The sequence below is a fragment of the Pseudorasbora parva genome, chromosome 9, assembly GCF_024679245.1.
Source record: "Pseudorasbora parva isolate DD20220531a chromosome 9, ASM2467924v1, whole genome shotgun sequence".
Lineage (NCBI taxonomy): Eukaryota > Metazoa > Chordata > Actinopteri > Cypriniformes > Gobionidae > Pseudorasbora > Pseudorasbora parva.
This window is the reverse complement of record NC_090180.1, coordinates 48,588,537-48,608,766: the sequence shown is the minus strand read 5'-3', so window position 1 is coordinate 48,608,766 and position 20,230 is coordinate 48,588,537. Positions and strand designations below refer to the sequence as shown.

Sequence of the window (20,230 nt, the reverse complement as noted above, 5' to 3'; positions counted from 1 at the left end):
CGGCTCTTAGAACAGAATAAACACAACTCTAAATATTTATCTGATACAGAAATAAAGTAAAGCTTCAACTTTAGACATTTGCAAAAATTGATGACTTCTTGCGAGATATTTAGGATGTTTTTTGACTATAAAAAACTATAGAGGTATTTCGCATTTCATGGAAAGACAGCATTACTGCATACAGAAAGGCCTTAAAACAGCTCTTAGAACAGAATAAACACAACTCTAGATATTTATCTGATACACTGACTAAAGTAAAGCTTTAACTTCACACATTTACACAGATTAATGACTTCTTGCGAGATATTAGGATGTTTTCCTTCCACACTGTGAAAAATATTATTGGTTTAACTTTAAAAATTAAGTAACCTGGTTGACTTAAAATTTTGAGTTGATACAATGAAGGATATTTGTTTAATAAATAGAAACTCAAAATATAATTGTATTTGAATCACATAAAACGGGATAAATCATGAAAATAGCACAATTTGGCTGCGTCACCACAAATAAAACACACAATTACCCAAAATGCTTACAAAATCTGTTAATAATATTTGTATTAACTCAAAATTTTAATTTCGATGAACTCAAAATTTTAAGGCAACCAAGTAACTTATTTTTTAAATATTTTTTTTTACAGTGCACGATTACATGCACGGAGGAATGTTTTCGTCTTGGGTGAACCATATCTGTGTCTGTTTACTCAGTCAGTTAGTGAGTTTTTCCACAGGGTGATTTTTTGACTATATAAAAACTAGAGGTATTTCGCATTTCATGGAAAGAAAGCATTACTGCATACAGAAAGGCCTTAAAACGTCTCCTACAACAGAATAAACACAACTCTAGATATTTATCTTATACAGAGATTAAAGTAAAGATTCAACTTCAGACATTTGCAAAGATTGATGACTTATTGCGAGATATTTAGGATGTTTTCCTTCCACTATTACATGCATAATACAGTGTTTTCGCCTGTGGCGTCTTGCGTTAACCATCTCTATGTGTTCATTCACTCAGTCAGTGTAAAAGAAAGCATGTGATGGTTTTCCCATTCAACGGCAATGGGAATGGATGGATCATGACACGACGTTGAAGGAAAGGGTGGATGAGTGGATGTGGAGGGAGGGATCGATTGACTGCCCCGTTCATCCATTCGGTCGTGAAATATCACGTGCATCGTTTCTGTTTAATTTTAATGAAACCTAAAATCGTGCCCCTGTTCGTCCCTGATCTGAGATCTGCTGAGATTCGCTGGTCCATGGCAGTGTATGGGTGCTGTCAATCAACAGCAAAGCATGAGTGGAAGGAATGGCGGATGAACAAACGCCACATGGGCCAAATCACAACAACCCCAAGCAAAGAAAGCAGAAGCACAATGGCGAACACACACACACACACACACACACACACACATGGGGAGGACGGGTGATGCTGTAACGCGTGTCTACGTCCATGCAGCTCAAAGACACGTGGAGGGAGAAACACACAACCTCTGTCACGCTCATGAACTTACCATTAATGGGGACTTTTTAAGCAGATACATTAGAGGTTAAATGTGAGAAAGAGAGAGAGAAAGAGAGAAGGAGGGAGAGAGAGAGAGAAAGAGAGAAAGGAGACAGGGTATAAGCAACAATACACCAAAGAGAACTAGCTCTGATAAGTCGAGGGCGTTTCGGGGTTCGGGTGTTATGGGACTCAAATCACAATGAAGGAGAAAAATGAGCTTTAAATCAACCAAAAATAAAGAGAAAATGCAAATAAAAGTGGAGAGATGGACATTAATATCGCTTCATGGAGATCTGCGGCTCTCAAGCGGTGCCTTACACCACATCCGAAATGAGTTACGGTCAAAGGTCACGCACGCTACCGGATTTAACCTCATCCTCAACCGGAATATATGAAGATATGATCCATGTGTTTGTGCAGCGAATTACTGTGCAAAATATCATTCATGAGATATATAATACATGTAAATTTACATTATAATAAATCAAATATTAATTCATTATTTCTTACATAAATAATATAAAAACACAAATAATAAATTGGAAATTGAAGTATAATTAAAATATAATAAATTATTAAAAATACAATTTGAAATTATTAATTATTTATAAATTAATGTCACTAAATAATAATAATATTATTATTAATATTAAGTAAAATATAGTTGTTAAAATATAAATTATAATTTAATGTTAAATTATAATACTAATTATATATTTTTTAAATATAGTAAATTAATAAAAAATAAAATAAAAAGCTGAATAAAAAATCACTAAATAATATTATTTATTTATATTAAGTTATAAGAATGAAAAATATATTAAAATTTAAATTATTTTTTTAATTATAATAAATATACCAATTAATCTTATTATTTATTAATATAAAGTTATAAAAAAATGTGTTAAATTATATTTAAAAGTGGAAAAGTAAACTATATAATAAAAGTAATAGAAATAAAGTATTAAATGCATGAAACTACATTTAAATGATTAATTATTAGTTAAATAAACAAATGATACAAAATAGAAAAAAGTAAAAAAGTGACAAATAATAAATGCATGAAATTCTTTTAATTAAAAATATAATAAATAATGAAAAAAAATAGAAAGTATAAATTAATTTAATAAGAATATTATTTATTTATTATTATTACGGTATAAAAATAGAAATATATATGCATTAAAGCAAACAGCAGTGCTGTGTTTACGGCATCATGATCCGAGTGGCTCCATAAAGCCTTCAGTGCCGGAGGGGAAGCTTTCCTTCTTTTTCCCGGCTTTATTGTGTCCTGTAAACCTGCGATCGTTTACACGTGCTGTTAGTCGAGAGTCATTCATATTTAATACGCCGCTCTGAGCTCTTATTGTTTATCACATTACACTTGGGTTAAATCCCAGGCCTTGTGCGAGCAGACTCCGGGCGCTGCAGATGAACAGGGATGCTCGGGAATAAGACAAAACCTGCTTTATTATTCTATTTTATCACTGAGTAAAGCAGTAAACAAGCAGAAGAAACACAAGTAGGTCAGAAGGAGCCACTGAAGAAACATCAGAGAGACAAATGAGCCAACTACGGCAAACCTTGACCCTCAGCTCAACCTCCTGAACAGACCCTGAACAAATCCTGACCAAATCCTGACTATATCCTGAACAAATCCTAATCGAATCCTGAACAAATCCTGAACAAACCTTGACCAAATCCTAATCGACTCCTGAACATCTCCTGACCATATCCTGAACAAATCCTAATCGACTCCTGAACAAATCCTGAACAAACCTTGACCAAATCCTAATCGACTCCTGAACAAATCTTGACCAAATCCTGATCGACTCCTGACCAAATCCTGACCCGAATCTTGACCAAATCCTGACCCGAATACTGACCAAATCCTGACTCGAATCCTGATCGACTCCTGACCAAATCCTGACCCGAATACTGACCAAATCCAGACCCGAATCCTGATCGACTCCTGACCAATTCCTGACCCGAATCTTGACCAAATCCTGTCCCGAATCCTGATCGACTCCTGACCAATTCCTGACCTGAATCTTGACCAAATCCTGTCCCGAATCCTGATCGACTCCAGACCAATTCCTGACCCGAATCTTGACCAAATCCTGACCCGAATCCTGTTCGACTCCTGACCCGAATCCTGACCAAATCCTGACACGAATCCTGATCGACTCCTGACCAAATACTGACCCGTATCCTGATTGACTCCTGCCCCGAATCCTGATCGACTCCTGACCAAATCCTGACCCGAATCCTGACCAAATCCTGACCCGAATCCTGACCAAATCCTAAACCGAATCCTGACCAAATCCTGACCCGAATCCTGACCCGAATCCTGACCAAATCCTGACCCGAATCCTGACCCGACTCTTGACCAAATCCTGACCTGAATTCTTATCGGAATCCTGATCGACTCCTGACCCGAATCCTGACCAAATCCTGACCCGAATCCTGATCGACTCCTGACCCGAATCTTGACCAAATCCTTACCCGAATCCCGATCGACTTCTGACCCGAATCTTGACCAAATCCTGACCCGAATCCTGATCGACTCCTGACCCGAATCTCGACCAAATCCTGACCCGAATCCTGATTGACTCCTGACCCGAATCTCGACCAAATCCTGACCCGAATCCTGATCGACTCCTGACCAAATCCTGACCCGAATCTTGACCAAATCCTGACCCGAATCCTGATCGACTCCTGACCCGAATCTTGACCAAATCCTGACCCGAATCTTGACCAAATCCTGACCCGAATCCTGATCGACTCCTGACCCGAATCTTGACCAAATCCTGACCCGAATCTTGACCAAATCCTGACCCGAATCCTGATCGACTCCTGACCCGAATCTTGACCAAATCCTGACCCGAATCCTGACCTGAATCCTGATCGACTCCTGACCCGAATCTTGACCAAATCCTGACCCGAATCTTGACCAAATCCTGACCCGAATCCTGATCGACTCCTGACCCGAATCTTGACCAAATCCTGACCCGAATCCTGATCGACTCCTGACCTGAATCTTGACCAAATCCTGACCAAATCCTAACCGAATCCCTCCACCTTTGACCTCTGCTCCAGACATTCACAACTCAACACACATTCACTGGAGATATTAACGCTTTTAACTGCGCAAAATCTGGATCCTCAAAAATTATGAACCAGAAATACTGCTTAAATAAAGACAAAGAAGATCTGTGCTGAATTACTGGCTTATAGGAATTATAATAAATGTATTTAAAATGTAATAAACAATTAAAATTACAATTAAAAATAATTATTTAATTATTTAAAATTTAAAATATAATAATTGCAAAATAATGTAAATGGAAAGTATCATAATAATAAAAATAAAGAAAGAAAATGTATAATAAAGAAAATATTAATGACTTATTTATTTAATTGTAAACAGAAAAATAATAAAGGCATTCAATTCTAAAGTAAAATAGAAATTATAAAGTAATTCAATATATATATTAAAAAGATATAAATACAAATAATGATAATAAATTATACTAAATGAGTGAATAAATAATTTATTATCAATATTATTATATATTTATTAGTAAATAAGTTATTATATATATATATATATATATATATATATATATATATATATATATATATATATATATATATATATATATATATATATATATATATATATATATATATATATATATAATGTTAAAGGATTATTAGGAGCACACACTAATACTGAGTTTGACCCTTTCTCCTTCTGAACTGCCTTAATTCTACGAGGAGAGCATCTTGCAGTTGATGGAGATTTGTGGGATGCACATCCAGGGCACGAAGCTCCCGTTCCACCACATCCCAAAGATGCTCTATTGGGTTAAGATCTGGTGACTGTGGCGGCCATTTTAGTTCAGTCAACTCATCGTCATGTTCAAGAAACCAATTTGAAATGATTGGAGCTTTGTGACATGGTGCATTATCCTGCTGGAAGTAGCCATCAGAGGATGGTGACATGGTGGTCATAAAGGGATGGACATGGTCAGAAACAATGCTCAGGTAGGCCGTGGCATTTAAACGATGCCCAATTGGCACTAAGGGGCCTAAAGTGTGCCAAGAAAACATCCCCCACACCATTACACCACCACCACCAGCCTGCACAGTGGGAACAAGGCATGATGGATCCATGTTCTCATTCTGTTTACGCCAAATTCTGACTCTACCATCTGAATGTCTCAACAGAAATCGAGACTCATCAGACCAGGCAACATTTCTCCAGTCTTCAACTGTCCAATTTTAGTGACCTTGTGCAAATTGTCGCCTCTTTTTCCTATTTGTAGTGGAGATGAGTGGTCCCCGGTGGGGTCTTCTGCTGTTGTAGCCCATCCGCCTCAAGGTTGTGTGTGTTGTGGCTTCACAAATGCTTTGCTGCATACCTCGGTTGTAACGAGTGGTTATTTCAGTCAAAGTTGCTCTTCTATCAGCTTGAATCAGTCGGCCCATTCTCCTCTGACCTCGAGCATCAACAAGGCATTTTCTCCCACAGGACTGCTGCAGACTGGATGCTCTTCCCTTTTCACACCATTCTTTGTAAACCCTAGAAATGGTTGTGTGTGTAAATCCCAGTAACTGAGCAGATTGTGAAATACTCAGACCGGCCCGTCTGGCACCAACAACCATGCCACGCTCAAAACGGCTTAAATCACCTTTCTTTCCCATTCTGACATTCAGTTTGGAGTTCAGGAGATTGTCTTGACCAGGACCACACCCCTAAATGCACTGAAGAACTGTCATGTGATTGGCTGATTAGATAACTGCTTTAAGGAGAAACTGAACAGGTGTTCCTAATAATCCTTTAGGGGACTGTATGTGTGTGTGTATATATATATATATATAAATAGAAAGATGTATATAATATATGCATTCAAATATTTAAAATTTAAGTCTAACTCTATGGCAGAGGGTTAACTCACACACACATATATCTATAATATCTTCATTAAACGAGTCCTCAGATGTTCTGCTCAGGGTTTGTTCTGATTAGACTGAGCGTGCGCGCGCGCGTGTGTGTGTGTGTGTGTGTGTGTGTGTGTGTGTGTGTGTGTGTGTGTGTGGACAGCATCATCCACTCCCCCACATCCGGTCCACACGTCTGTCCATGCACACGAGATGTCAGACAGGATGTGACATCACAGCACGGCAGACAGGATGTGACATCACAGCACGAGCATTGATGCGCATGGGATGGAGTGAGGCGAGGGAGAGGAACCAAAAGGAAGAGAAGCGACAGACAGACACACACAAACACACACACAGACAGACAGACAGACAGACAGGTGTGTGTGATGAGAGCCCAAAACAACCCAAAGAAAGCAAAAGTGATGGCGAACCGCATCCTCAGAGTCACAAACGAGACACGAGAAGAAGAGAAGCTCACCTAAGATGGCGGTCGGCACGAACGGGTCTGGAGACGAGCGGAAGAAGAGAAGAAAAAGAGTTCATCAGGACCTGCTCTAAACACACTTTAAAGGGATAGTTCAGCCAGAAATGTAAATCCTGTGATTAATTCCTCCTGTGGTTATCAAGTCAACAACTTATATACAGCACATTATATGCATGTGTGTTTGGGAATGGGGCATTTGCAGCAGATATATGCTGCCCGCCATAAATCAAAGCACGCCTCGGAGCAGAACTCCGGCAAATGTGACAGAATGGACGATATAACGTACAGCGGCCCACAGAAACAGGCGCTAATGAGGTATCCACGTATACATACCTGTGGAGGAAATCACGTGACTTTGGTGATCCGAATCATGAATCGATTCACTGAATCATAACGGCTCGAATCTTTGTTTTGAAATCGGCCAGCACTATATAAGATATAATCAGAGGTGGAAAGAGTAACAAAATATTCTACTCAAGTAAAAGTACTGTTACTTCAATGAAATTTTACTTAAGTACAAGTAAAATTACTGGTCTAAAAATTTACTCAAGTAAAAGTAAAAAGTAGCTCATTTAAAATGTACTCAGAGTAAAAGTTACTTAGTTACTTTTTTAACAGTGGGGGTGGGGGACTCTCCCCTGTAGGGTTGTGATAGAATGAGATTTTCACGATATGACAACTGTCTCAGAAAACATCAATTAAACATTTACTGTACCCATTATTAAATGATGGTTATTATCACTTGTTAAAATGATGTTAAATGAATGAAGAAGATTGGTCTTTTTTTATTTGGTTGAACAAATGCTTTATAATAACAAACTTAAAACCATTTGTTTATTTTGTTTACCAAAATTTCAATAAAACATGTCTAATAAACTAAATTAAATAAATTATTATGAATTTGATTAACCACTTATTTTTATCATTAATTCGTAAAAATGTTTAAGAAAAATAGAGTCCATATGTAGTAGACGGAGCAGCTCATTCACAGAGAGAGAACAAGCAGATCATTTATTCATATATAGCAATGTTTTGTGCTTTAATGTTCACAGACCATGTCGCGATTTGACTTATTTCTAAGGCCTACAGCTCTACATTCGAGTTTTTCGTTCATCCACCAGTTTGCGTGTATTACACCAAATCTACGTTATAATGTAAAGTTAATGTTCATGACTGGATTCCGGGATTCCCTCTGCGTCACAGAAATCAATCGGCCTAAGTTATAAACATACCTTTATTTGCACAGAGGGATGTTCCCGAACATGTTCTAGGTGTTTCTTCATTTGCATCCACATTTTGTGCACATTTGATATCCTCCAGGACTACACCACATTATTTTTTTCTATATCCAAAGTATTTCCATACTAGCCAGGAGTTCACGACGGCGTTTTGCTTTCACCTGGGTCTGCGTCACTGACGTCTGGTTCGTCTCCATCTGATATTTGCGCGCATGTTCTCTCCCGCGTCCCGCGCCCTCTATTCAATATTAGTCATTTCCAGATCGCTGTCTTTTTCCTCCCCTCTTTGCATTAATGATTTATTTTTACTCAGTAACGGATGTGGTTTAAAATGTAGCGAAGTACAATACTTTCATCAAAATGTACTTAAGTAAAAGTAAAATTACAGATTTTTAAAACTACTTAAAAAAGTAGAAGTACACAGAAAAACTACTCAATTACAGTAACGCGAGTAAATGTAATTCGTTACTTTCCACCTCTGGATATAATGCACACAAAAAACACTAAATAACGACTTATATAGTGACGGCCGATTTCAAAATACCGCTTCGTAAAACTTCGAACCGTTATGAGTCAGTGAAACGAATGATGATTATTGTTAGTTAATAATAAATATATATACAAGACAGAACACGAGTGTGTGTCTGCAGTCGATCGGAGTGGCTCTGGGTTTAAAGATGTTCTGTGTGTGTGTGTGTATGAGAGTGTGAGTGTGTGTGTGTGTGTGTTTGTGTGTGTGAGTTTGTGTGTTTGTGTGTGTATGTGTATGTGTGTGAGGTTACCTGGGTAATACATGTTCTGCATGTTGCTGCTCAGCCTGTGAGTGTGTGTGTGTGTTTGTGCGCTTGTGTGTGTGTGTGTGTGTGTGTGTGTGTGTGTTTGTGTGTGTGTGTGTGTATGTGTGTGTGTGTGTGTGTGTGTGTGTGTGTGTGTGCGTATGCGTGCATGTGAGGTTAACAGGGTAATAAGTGTTCGGCATGTTGCTGCTCAGCGTGTTTGAGTGTGTGTGTGTTTGTGTGTGTGTGTGTGTGTGTGTGTGTGTGTGTGTGTGTGTGTGTGTGTGTGTGAGTGTGTGTGTGTTGTTTGTGTGTGTGTGTGTATGTGTGTGTGTGTGTGTGTGTGTGTGTGCGTATGTGAGGTTAACTGGGTAATACGTGTTCGGCATGTTGCTGCTCAGCGTGTGTGAGTGTGTGTGTGTTTGTGTGTGAGGTTACCTGGGTAATAAGTGTTTGGCAGGCTGCTGCTGCTCAGTGTGTTGGTCTTCACCGTCAGAGAACATGGAGAAGATCCGGCTACACAGAGACAAACAACAGAACAAAACACCGTCAGAAACACACACTCATGTCCTGCAGATCAACACCAATCAGGGGAACAACACACACACACACACACACACACACACACACACACACACACACACACACACACAAGAGCTGCAGTTTTGGAGATGCTCTGACCCAGTCGTCTAGCCGTCACAATCTGGCCAAACTCGCTCAAATCCTTACGCTTGCCCATTTCTCCTGCTTCACACACATCAACTCTGAGGACAAAATGTTCACTTGCTGCCTAATATACCCCACCCACTAACAGGAGCTGTAAGTTCACCTGATCGGTGTATGCCATTAGGTGCCAAACATTTATGCTATGAAAAAGGAAGTTGTTGTAACTACAACCTCAAAACGTCAAGAAAAATGTAAAATTTTCACCCCTACAATGTATTGTTGGCTATCGCCTCAGATATACCCGTGAGATTATGAGTGATAAAGTGATCCAGGGTCACGCATAAGAACATTTCAGCTCATTACAGAATGAACACGCCACTGTCTGCTGTTGTGGACTAACAGGGACATAAAGTTAATTATTTCAATCAGCACTGATTAAAGGTGAACGAGATCAGCTCATCAGATAATCCGGATCGATGAGGTCGCAGCTGTCTGGAGCACGTGTGTCTGCGCTGTAAAGCTGCTGCAGAGACGGCGAACTGAGGACACACACACACACACACACACACACACACACACACACACACACTCGCTCAGCCAGAGCCGTCAGGAGCGTCTGTGCGGAGGACGAGTGTCTGAGACAGCTCCTTTATCACCACAATAATCACTCAGGATTTACAAAAGGAGTTCAGACACACTACACATTCCACACAAACACACACACACACACACACACACACACACACACACACACACACACACACACACACACGACTGCCACAGGAAACATTCTGCATTTTTACTCAAAAAATGATTTATACGCCTTTTGTAAAGTGGGGCCATGGGTAATGTCCTCATATTTCACCCTCTCCTGTAATACCTGTGTCATACCCATGGCATTATACACATTTGTGTCCTCATATGTCACAAAAACAAGCACACACAAACACACACACACACACACACACACACACACACACACACACACACACACACACACACACACACACACACACATAAAAGTGCATCTATCATCATAAAAGTGCATCTATCATCATAAGAGTTTATGAGTGTGTGTGTGTGTGTGTGTGTGTGTGTGTGTGTGTGTGTGTGTGTGTGTGTGTGTGTGTGTGTGTGTGTGTGTGTGTGTGTGTGTGAGTCTATAAGTGTGTGTATGTGTGTGTGTGTGTGTGTGTGTGTGTTAACTCACAGCATCTGTTGAGGTTGTGTGTGTGTGTGTGTGTGTTGACTCACAGCGTCCGTTGAGGTTGTGTGTGTGTGTTAACTCACAGCATCTGTTGAGGTTGTGTGTGTGTGTGTGTGTGTGTGTGTGTGTTGACTCACAGCGTCCGTTGAGGTTGTGTGTGTGTGTGTGTGTTAACTCACAGCATCTGTTGAGGTTGTGTGTGTGTGTGTGTGTTGACTCACAGCGTCCGTTGAGCTTGTGTGTGTGTGTGTGTTAACTCACAGCATCTGTTGAGGTTGTGTGTGTGTGTGTGTGTGTGTTGACTCACAGCGTCCGTTGAGGTTGTGTGTGTCCATGAAGGAAAGAGCCTCGTCACAGTTGGTCCCCTGCTCAGTGTAGCTCTTGTCCATTGAGTTTACCATCACCGTCATCTCCTGCCTCGTGCTGCTCAGCGTCTCCTTACGCTTCTTCGCCAGCTTCCTGAACAATAAACACATCAAAATATCACAATTAGCAAAGTGTCACACACAGCCAACACACACACTGCAGAGCCAACACACACTTTTGAACACTAGAGTCTAATTAAAACAAGTATTTCATACTGAACAGTGAAAGAACAGCGGTTGGGATTCACTGTGAACCATTTTCAGCGAGAGATGAACATGTGTGTTAGTGTGCAGTTGAACACGTATGTTAGTATGCAGTTGAACATGTATGTTAGTGTGCATTTGAACACGTGTGTTAGTGTGCATTTGAACACGTGTGTTAGTGTGCAGTTGAACATGTGTGTTAGTGTGCAGTTGAACATGTGTGTTAGTGTTCAGTTGAACACGTGTGTTAGTGTGCAGTTGAACATGTGTGTTTGTGTGCAGTTGAACATGTATGTTAGTGTGCAGTTGAACACGTATGTTAGTATGCAGTTGAACATGTATGTTAGTGTGCATTTGAACACGTGTGTTAGTGTGCAGTTGAACATGTGTGTTTGTGTGCATTTGAACACGTGTGTTAGTGTGCAGTTGAACATGTGTGTTAGTGTGCAGTTGAACATGTGTGTTAGTGTGCAGTTGAACATGTGTGTTAGTGTGCAGTTGAACATGTGTGTTAGTGTGCAGTTGAACATGTACTAGTGTGCAGTTGAACATGTGTGTTAGTGTGCAGTTGAACATGTACTAGTGTGCAGTTGAACATGTGTGTTAGTGTGCAGTTGAACATGTGTGTTAGTGTGCAGTTGAACATGTACTAGTGTGCAGTTGAACATGTGTGTTAGTGTGCAGTTGAACATGTGTGTTAGTGTGCAGTTGAACATGTGTGTTAGTGTGCAGTTGAACATGTGTGTTAGTGTGCAGTTAAACATGTACTAATGTGCAGTTGAACATGTGTGTTAGTGTGCAGTTGAACATGTACTAGTGTGCAGTTGAACATGTGTGTTAGTGTGCAGTTGAACATGTGTGTTAGTGTGCAGTTGAACATGTGTGTTAGTGTGCAGTTGAACATGTGTGTTAGTGTGCAGTTGAACATGTGTGTTAGTGTGCAGTTGAACATGTACTAGTGTGCAGTTGAACATGTGTGTTAGTGTGCAGTTGAACATGTACTAGTGTGCAGTTGAACATGTGTGTTAGTGTGCAGTTGAACATGTGTGTTAGTGTGCAGTTGAACATGTGTGTTAGTGTGCAGTTGAACATGTGTGTTAGTGTGCAGTTGAACATGTGTGTTAGTGTGCAGTTGAACATGTGTGTTAGTGTGCAGTTGAACATGTGTGTTAGTGTGCAGTTGAACATGTGTGTTAGTGTGCAGTTGAACATGTGTTAGTGTGCAGTTGAACATGTGTGTTAGTGTGCAGTTGAACATGTGTGTTAGTGTGCAGTTGAACATGTACTAGTGTGCAGTTGAACATGTGTGTTAGTGTGCAGTTGAACATGTGTGTTAGTGTGCAGTTGAACATGTGTGTTAGTGTGCAGTTGAACATGTGTGTTATTCTGCAGTTGAACGTGTGTTAGTGTGCAGTTGAACATGTGTGTTAGTGTTCAGTTGAACATGTGTGTTAGTGTGCAGTTGAACATGTACTAGTGTGCAGTTGAACATGTGTGTTAGTGTGCAGTTGAACATGTGTGTTAGTGTGCAGTTGAACATGTACTAGTGTGCAGTTGAACATGTGTGTTAGTGTGCAGTTGAACATGTGAGTTAGTGTGCAGTTGAACACGTACTAGTGTGCAGTTGAACATGTGTGTTAGTGTGCAGTTGAACATGTGTGTTAGTGTGCAGTTGAACATGTGTGTTAGTGTGCAGTTGAACGTGTGTTAGTGTGCAGTTGAACATGTGTGTTAGTGTTCAGTTGAACATGTGTGTTAGTGTGCAGTTGAACATGTGTGTTAGTGTGCAGTTGAACATGTGTGTTAGTGTGCAGTTGAACATGTGAGTTAGTGTGCAGTTGAACGTGTGTTAGTGTGCAGTTGAACATGTGTGTTAGTGTTCAGTTGAACATGTGTGTTAGTGTGCAGTTGAACATGTACTAGTGTGCAGTTGAACATGTGTGTTAGTGTGCAGTTGAACATGTGTGTTAGTGTGCAGTTGAACATGTGTGTTAGTGTGCAGTTGAACATGTGTGTTAGTGTGCAGTTGAACATGTGTGTTAGTGTGCAGTTGAACATGTGTGTTAGTGTGCATTTGAACATGTGTGTTAGTGTGCAGTTGAACATGTGTGTTAGTGTGCAGTTGAACATGTGTGTTAGTGTGCAGTTGAACGTGTGTTAGTGTGCAGTTGAACATGTGTGTTAGTGTGCAGTTGAACATGTGTGTTAGTGTGCAGTTGAACATGTGTGTTAGTGTGCAGTTGAACATGTGTGTTAGTGTGCAGTTGAACGTGTGTTAGTGTGCAGTTGAACATGTGTGTTAGTGTGCAGTTGAACATGTGTGTTAGTGTGCAGTTGAACATGTGTGTTATTCTGCAGTTGAACGTGTGTTAGTGTGCAGTTGAACATGTGTGTTAGTGTTCAGTTGAACATGTGTGTTAGTGTGCAGTTGAACATGTACTAGTGTGCAGTTGAACATGTGTGTTAGTGTGCAGTTGAACATGTGAGTTAGTGTGCAGTTGAACACGTACTAGTGTGCAGTTGAACATGTGTGTTAGTGTGCAGTTGAACATGTGTGTTAGTGTGCAGTTGAACATGTGTGTTAGTGTGCAGTTGAACGTGTGTTAGTGTGCAGTTGAACATGTGTGTTAGTGTGCAGTTGAACATGTGTGTTAGTGTGCAGTTGAACATGTGTGTTAGTGTGCAGTTGAACATGTGTGTTATTCTGCAGTTGAACGTGTGTTAGTGTGCAGTTGAACATGTGTGTTAGTGTGCAGTTGAACATGTGTGTTAGTGTTCAGTTGAACATGTGTGTTAGTGTGCAGTTGAACATGTACTAGTGTGCAGTTGAACATGTACTAGTGTGCAGTTGAACATGTGTGTTAGTGTGCAGTTGAACATGTGTGTTAGTGTGCAGTTGAACATGTGTGTTAGTGTGCAGTTGAACGTGTGTTAGTGTGCAGTTGAACATGTGTGTTAGTGTTCAGTTGAACATGTGTGTTAGTGTGCAGTTGAACATGTGTGTTAGTGTGCAGTTGAACGTGTGTTAGTGTGCAGTTGAACATGTGTGTTAGTGTTCAGTTGAACATGTACTAGTGTGCAGTTGAACATGTGTGTTAGTGTGCAGTTGAACATGTGTGTTAGTGTGCAGTTGAACGTGTGTTAGTGTGCAGTTGAACATGTGTGTTAGTGTTCAGTTGAACATGTGTGTTAGTGTGCAGTTGAACATGTGTGTTAGTGTGCAGTTGAACATGTGTGTTAGTGTGCAGTTGAACATGTGAGTTAGTGTGCAGTTGAACATGTGTGTTAGTGTGCAGTTGAACATGTGTGTTAGTGTGCAGTTGAACATGTGTGTTAGTGTGCAGTTGAACATGTACTAGTGTGCAGTTGAACATGTGAGTTAGTGTGCAGTTGAACATGTGTGTTAGTGTGCAGTTGAACATGTGTGTTAGTGTGCAGTTGAACATGTGTGTTAGTGTGCAGTTGAACATGTGTGTTAGTGTTCAGTTGAACATGTGTGTTAGTGTGCAGTTGAACATGTACTAGTGTGCAGTTGAACATGTGTGTTAGTGTGCAGTTGAACGTGTGTTAGTGTGCAGTTGAACATGTGTGTTAGTGTGCAGTTGAACATGTGTGTTAGTGTGCAGTTGAACATGTGTGTTAGTGTGCAGTTGAACATGTGTGTTAGTGTGCAGTTGAACATGTGTGTTAGTGTGCAGTTGAACGTGTGTTAGTGTGCAGTTGAACATGTGTGTTAGTGTTCAGTTGAACATGTACTAGTGTGCAGTTGAACATGTGTGTTAGTGTGCAGTTGAACATGTGTGTTAGTGTGCAGTTGAACGTGTGTTAGTGTGCAGTTGAACATGTGTGTTAGTGTTCAGTTGAACATGTGTGTTATTGTGCAGTTGAACATGTGTGTTAGTGTGCAGTTGAACATGTGTGTTAGTGTGCAGTTGAACATGTGAGTTAGTGTGCAGTTGAACATGTGTGTTAGTGTGCAGTTGAACATGTGAGTTAGTGTGCAGTTGAACATGTGTGTTAGTGTGCAGTTGAACATGTGAGTTAGTGTGCAGTTGAACATGTGAGTTAGTGTGCAGTTGAACATGTGTGTTAGTGTGCAGTTGAACATGCGTGTTAGTGTGCAGTTGAACATGTACTAGTGTGCAGTTGAACATGTGTGTTAGTGTGCAGTTGAACGTGTGTTAGTGTGCAGTTGAACGTGTGTTAGTGTGCAGTTGAACATGTGTGTTAGTGTGCAGTTGAACATGTGTGTTAGTGTGCAGTTGAACATGTGTGTTATTCTGCAGTTGAACGTGTGTTAGTGTGCAGTTGAACATGTGTGTTAGTGTTCAGTTGAACATGTGTGTTAGTGTGCAGTTGAACATGTACTAGTGTGCAGTTGAACATGTGTGTTAGTGTGCAGTTGAACATGTGAGTTAGTGTGCAGTTGAACACGTACTAGTGTGCAGTTGAACATGTGTGTTAGTGTGCAGTTGAACATGTGTGTTAGTGTGCAGTTGAACATGTGTGTTAGTGTGCAGTTGAACGTGTGTTAGTGTGCAGTTGAACATGTGTGTTAGTGTGCAGTTGAACATGTGTGTTAGTGTGCAGTTGAACATGTGTGTTAGTGTGCAGTTGAACATGTGTGTTATTCTGCAGTTGAACGTGTGTTAGTGTGCAGTTGAACATGTGTGTTAGTGTGCAGTTGAACATGTGTGTTAGTGTTCAGTTGAACATGTGTGTTAGTGTGCAGTTGAACATGTACTAGTGTGCAGTTGAACATGTACTAGTGTGCAGTTGAACATGTGTGTTAGTGTGCAGTTGAACATGTGTGTTAGTGTGCAGTTGAACATGTGTGTTAGTGTGCAGTTGAACGTGTGTTAGTGTGCAGTTGAACATGTGTGTTAGTGTTCAGTTGAACATGTGTGTTAGTGTGCAGTTGAACATGTGTGTTAGTGTGCAGTTGAACGTGTGTTAGTGTGCAGTTGAACATGTGTGTTAGTGTTCAGTTGAACATGTACTAGTGTGCAGTTGAACATGTGTGTTAGTGTGCAGTTGAACATGTGTGTTAGTGTGCAGTTGAACGTGTGTTAGTGTGCAGTTGAACATGTGTGTTAGTGTTCAGTTGAACATGTGTGTTAGTGTGCAGTTGAACATGTGTGTTAGTGTGCAGTTGAACATGTGTGTTAGTGTGCAGTTGAACATGTGAGTTAGTGTGCAGTTGAACATGTGTGTTAGTGTGCAGTTGAACATGTGTGTTAGTGTGCAGTTGAACATGTGTGTTAGTGTGCAGTTGAACATGTACTAGTGTGCAGTTGAACATGTGAGTTAGTGTGCAGTTGAACATGTGTGTTAGTGTGCAGTTGAACATGTGTGTTAGTGTGCAGTTGAACATGTGTGTTAGTGTGCAGTTGAACATGTGTGTTAGTGTGCAGTTGAACATGTGTTAGTGTGCAGTTGAACATGTGTGTTAGTGTGCAGTTGAACATGTGTGTTAGTGTGCAGTTGAACATGTGTGTTAGTGTGCAGTTGAACATGTGTGTTAGTGTGCAGTTGAACATGTGTGTTAGTGTGCAGTTGAACGTGTGTTAGTGTGCAGTTGAACATGTGTGTTAGTGTTCAGTTGAACATGTACTAGTGTGCAGTTGAACATGTGTGTTAGTGTGCAGTTGAACATGTGTGTTAGTGTGCAGTTGAACGTGTGTTAGTGTGCAGTTGAACATGTGTGTTAGTGTTCAGTTGAACATGTGTGTTATTGTGCAGTTGAACATGTGTGTTAGTGTGCAGTTGAACATGTGTGTTAGTGTGCAGTTGAACATGTGAGTTAGTGTGCAGTTGAACATGTGTGTTAGTGTGCAGTTGAACATGTGAGTTAGTGTGCAGTTGAACATGTGTGTTAGTGTGCAGTTGAACATGTGAGTTAGTGTGCAGTTGAACATGTGAGTTAGTGTGCAGTTGAACATGTGTGTTAGTGTGCAGTTGAACATGCGTGTTAGTGTGCAGTTGAACATGTACTAGTGTGCAGTTGAACATGTGTGTTAGTGTGCAGTTGAACGTGTGTTAGTGTGCAGTTGAACATGTGTGTTAGTGTGCAGTTGAACATGTGTGTTAGTGTGCAGTTGAACATGTGTGTTAGTGTGCAGTTGAACATGTGTGTTAGTGTGCAGTTGAACATGTGAGTTAGTGTGCAGTTGAACATGTGTGTTAGTGTGCAGTTGAACATGTGAGTTAGTGTGCAGTTGAACATGTGAGTTAGTGTGCAGTTGAACATGTGTGTTAGTGTGCAGTTGAACATGTACTAGTGTGCAGTTGAACATGTGTGTTAGTGTGCAGTTGAACATGTGTGTTAGTGTGCAGTTGAACATGTACTAGTGTGCAGTTGAACATGTGAGTTAGTGTGCAGTTGAACATGTGTGTTAGTGTGCAGTTGAACATGTGTGTTAGTGTGCAGTTGAACATGTACTAGTGTGCAGTTGAACATGTGAGTTAGTGTGCAGTTGAACATGTGTGTTAGTGTGCAGTTGAACATGTACTAGTGTGCAGTTGAACATGTGTACTAGTGTGCAGTTGAACATGTGTGTTAGTGTGCAGTTGAACATGTGTGTTAGTGTGCAGTTGAACATGTGTGTTAGTGTGCAGTTGAACATGTGTGTTAGTGTGCAGTTGAACATGTGTGTTAGTGTGCAGTTGAACATGTGAGTTAGTGTGCAGTTGAACATGTGTGTTAGTGTGCAGTTGAACATGTGTGTTAGTGTGCAGTTGAACATGTGTGTTAGTGTGCAGTTGAACATGTACTAGTGTGCAGTTGAACATGTGTGTTAGTGTGCAGTTGAACATGTGTGTTAGTGTGCAGTTGAACATGTACTAGTGTGCAGTTGAACATGTGTGTTAGTGTGCAGTTGAACATGTGTGTTAGTGTGCAGTTGAACATGTACTAGTGTGCAGTTGAACATGTGAGTTAGTGTGCAGTTGAACATGTGTGTTAGTGTGCAGTTGAACATGTACTAGTGTGCAGTTGAACATGTGAGTTAGTGTGCAGTTGAACATGTGTGTTAGTGTGCAGTTGAACATGTACTAGTGTGCAGTTGAACATGTGTGTTAGTGTGCAGTTGAACATGTGTGTTAGTGTGCAGTTGAACATGTGTGTTAGTGTGCAGTTGAACATGTGTGTTAGTGTGCAGTTGAACATGTGTGTTAGTGTGCAGTTGAACATGTGTGTTAGTGTGCAGTTGAACATGTGAGTTAGTGTGCAGTTGAACATGTGTGTTAGTGTGCAGTTGAACATGTGTGTTAGTGTGCAGTTGAACATGTGTGTTAGTGTGCAGTTGAACATGTACTAGTGTGCAGTTGAACATGTGTGTTAGTGTGCAGTTGAACATGTACTAGTGTGCAGTTGAACATGTGAGTTAGTGTGCAGTTGAACATGTGTGTTAGTGTGCAGTTGAACATGTACTAGTGTGCAGTTGAACGTGTGTTAGTGTGCAATTGAACATGTTTGTTAGTGTGCAGTTGAACATGTACTAGTGTGCAGTTGAACATGTGTGTTAGTGTGCAGTTGAACAGTTGTGTTAGTGTGCAGTTGAACATGTGTGTTAGTGTGCAGTTGAACATGTGTTAGTGTGCAGTTGAACATGTGTTAGTGTGCAGTTGAACGTGTGTTAGTGTGCAATTGAACATGTGTGTTAGTGTTCAGTTGAACATGTGTTAGTGTGCAGTTGAACATGTGTGTTAGTGTGCAGTTGAACATGTGTGTTAGTGTGCAGTTGAACATGTGTGTTAGTGTTCAGTTGAACATGTGAGCTGAACATGTAGGTTAGTTTGCAGTTGAACACTTATGTTAGTGTTAGTATGTTACACGTGTGTGCTCCAACATTCTGACTGACCGTATGTGGCTCTACACAACAAACTCCTCCCGATGCCAAATAAAGAGTTTAATTGAGTTCTGCTTTCGCTGATCTATACCTCAAATATGCTAATTCACTCAGCCCGGAAATGCAAATGAGGCCGAATTAGGCAGCCAATCTGTGGGAGGAAAATTAGCATGTCTACGCCTGAGGCCTCGACTTTCCCAAAGCGGATCTGGAGGAAACTCCAAATGAGATCTTGGAAACTGAGCCAAACCACAAAGTAAGGAGATGCACGAAGTTTCTACAAAACTACAAACTCCATTAGAGCCAAACTGAGATCGTGAACATCCACGGACGATATGATGGATGAGATTACGACTCCGAACAACACGCCGATACTACATTACAGAGATCAGTTCACACTACAGCGCTTTATATAACTAACACAAACACACACACACACACACACACACACACACACACACACACACACACACACACACACACACACACACACACACACACACACACATGTTGGTTTATGTGGTTTACAGGGACTCTCCATAGGCGTAATGGTTTTTATACTGTACAAACCGTATTTTCTATCCCCTTACACTGCCCCTAAACCTACCCATCACACACACACACACTGCCCCTAAACCTACCCATCACAGGAAACATTCTGCATTTTTATTTTCTCAAAAAAACATCATTTAGTATGTTTTTAAGGCCATTTGAATTATGGGGACATTTGATATGTCCTCATAAACCACATTTATAGAGTAATACCAGTGTAATACCCATGTAGTTATACAAATTTGTGTCCTCATAAACCACATAAACAGGCTCACACACACACACACACACACACACACACACACACACACACACACACACACACACGCACCCACACACACACACACACACACACACACACACACACACACACACACTTGTGTTTTTGGGATATACGGGGACATTCCATCGGTGTAATGGTTTTTATACTGT

The 20,230-nt window shown here is 40.5% G+C and overlaps 1 protein-coding gene across 3 annotated transcripts in view; it reads right to left on the bottom strand.

Moving 5' to 3' along the window:
• LOC137089340 (receptor-type tyrosine-protein phosphatase mu-like) overlaps positions 1-20,230 on the bottom strand; it is a 255,243-nt gene that overhangs the window by 55,165 nt on the left and 179,848 nt on the right. For all 3 annotated transcript variants that reach the window (XM_067452908.1, XM_067452910.1, XM_067452909.1), the window contains 3 exons: positions 11,135-11,286; positions 9,393-9,470; positions 6,935-6,961 (listed from right to left, as the gene is read on the bottom strand). In XM_067452908.1, the coding sequence (XP_067309009.1) occupies positions 6,935-6,961; positions 9,393-9,470; positions 11,135-11,286 (257 nt within the window). The remainder of the gene's footprint in view (positions 1-6,934; positions 6,962-9,392; positions 9,471-11,134; positions 11,287-20,230) is intronic.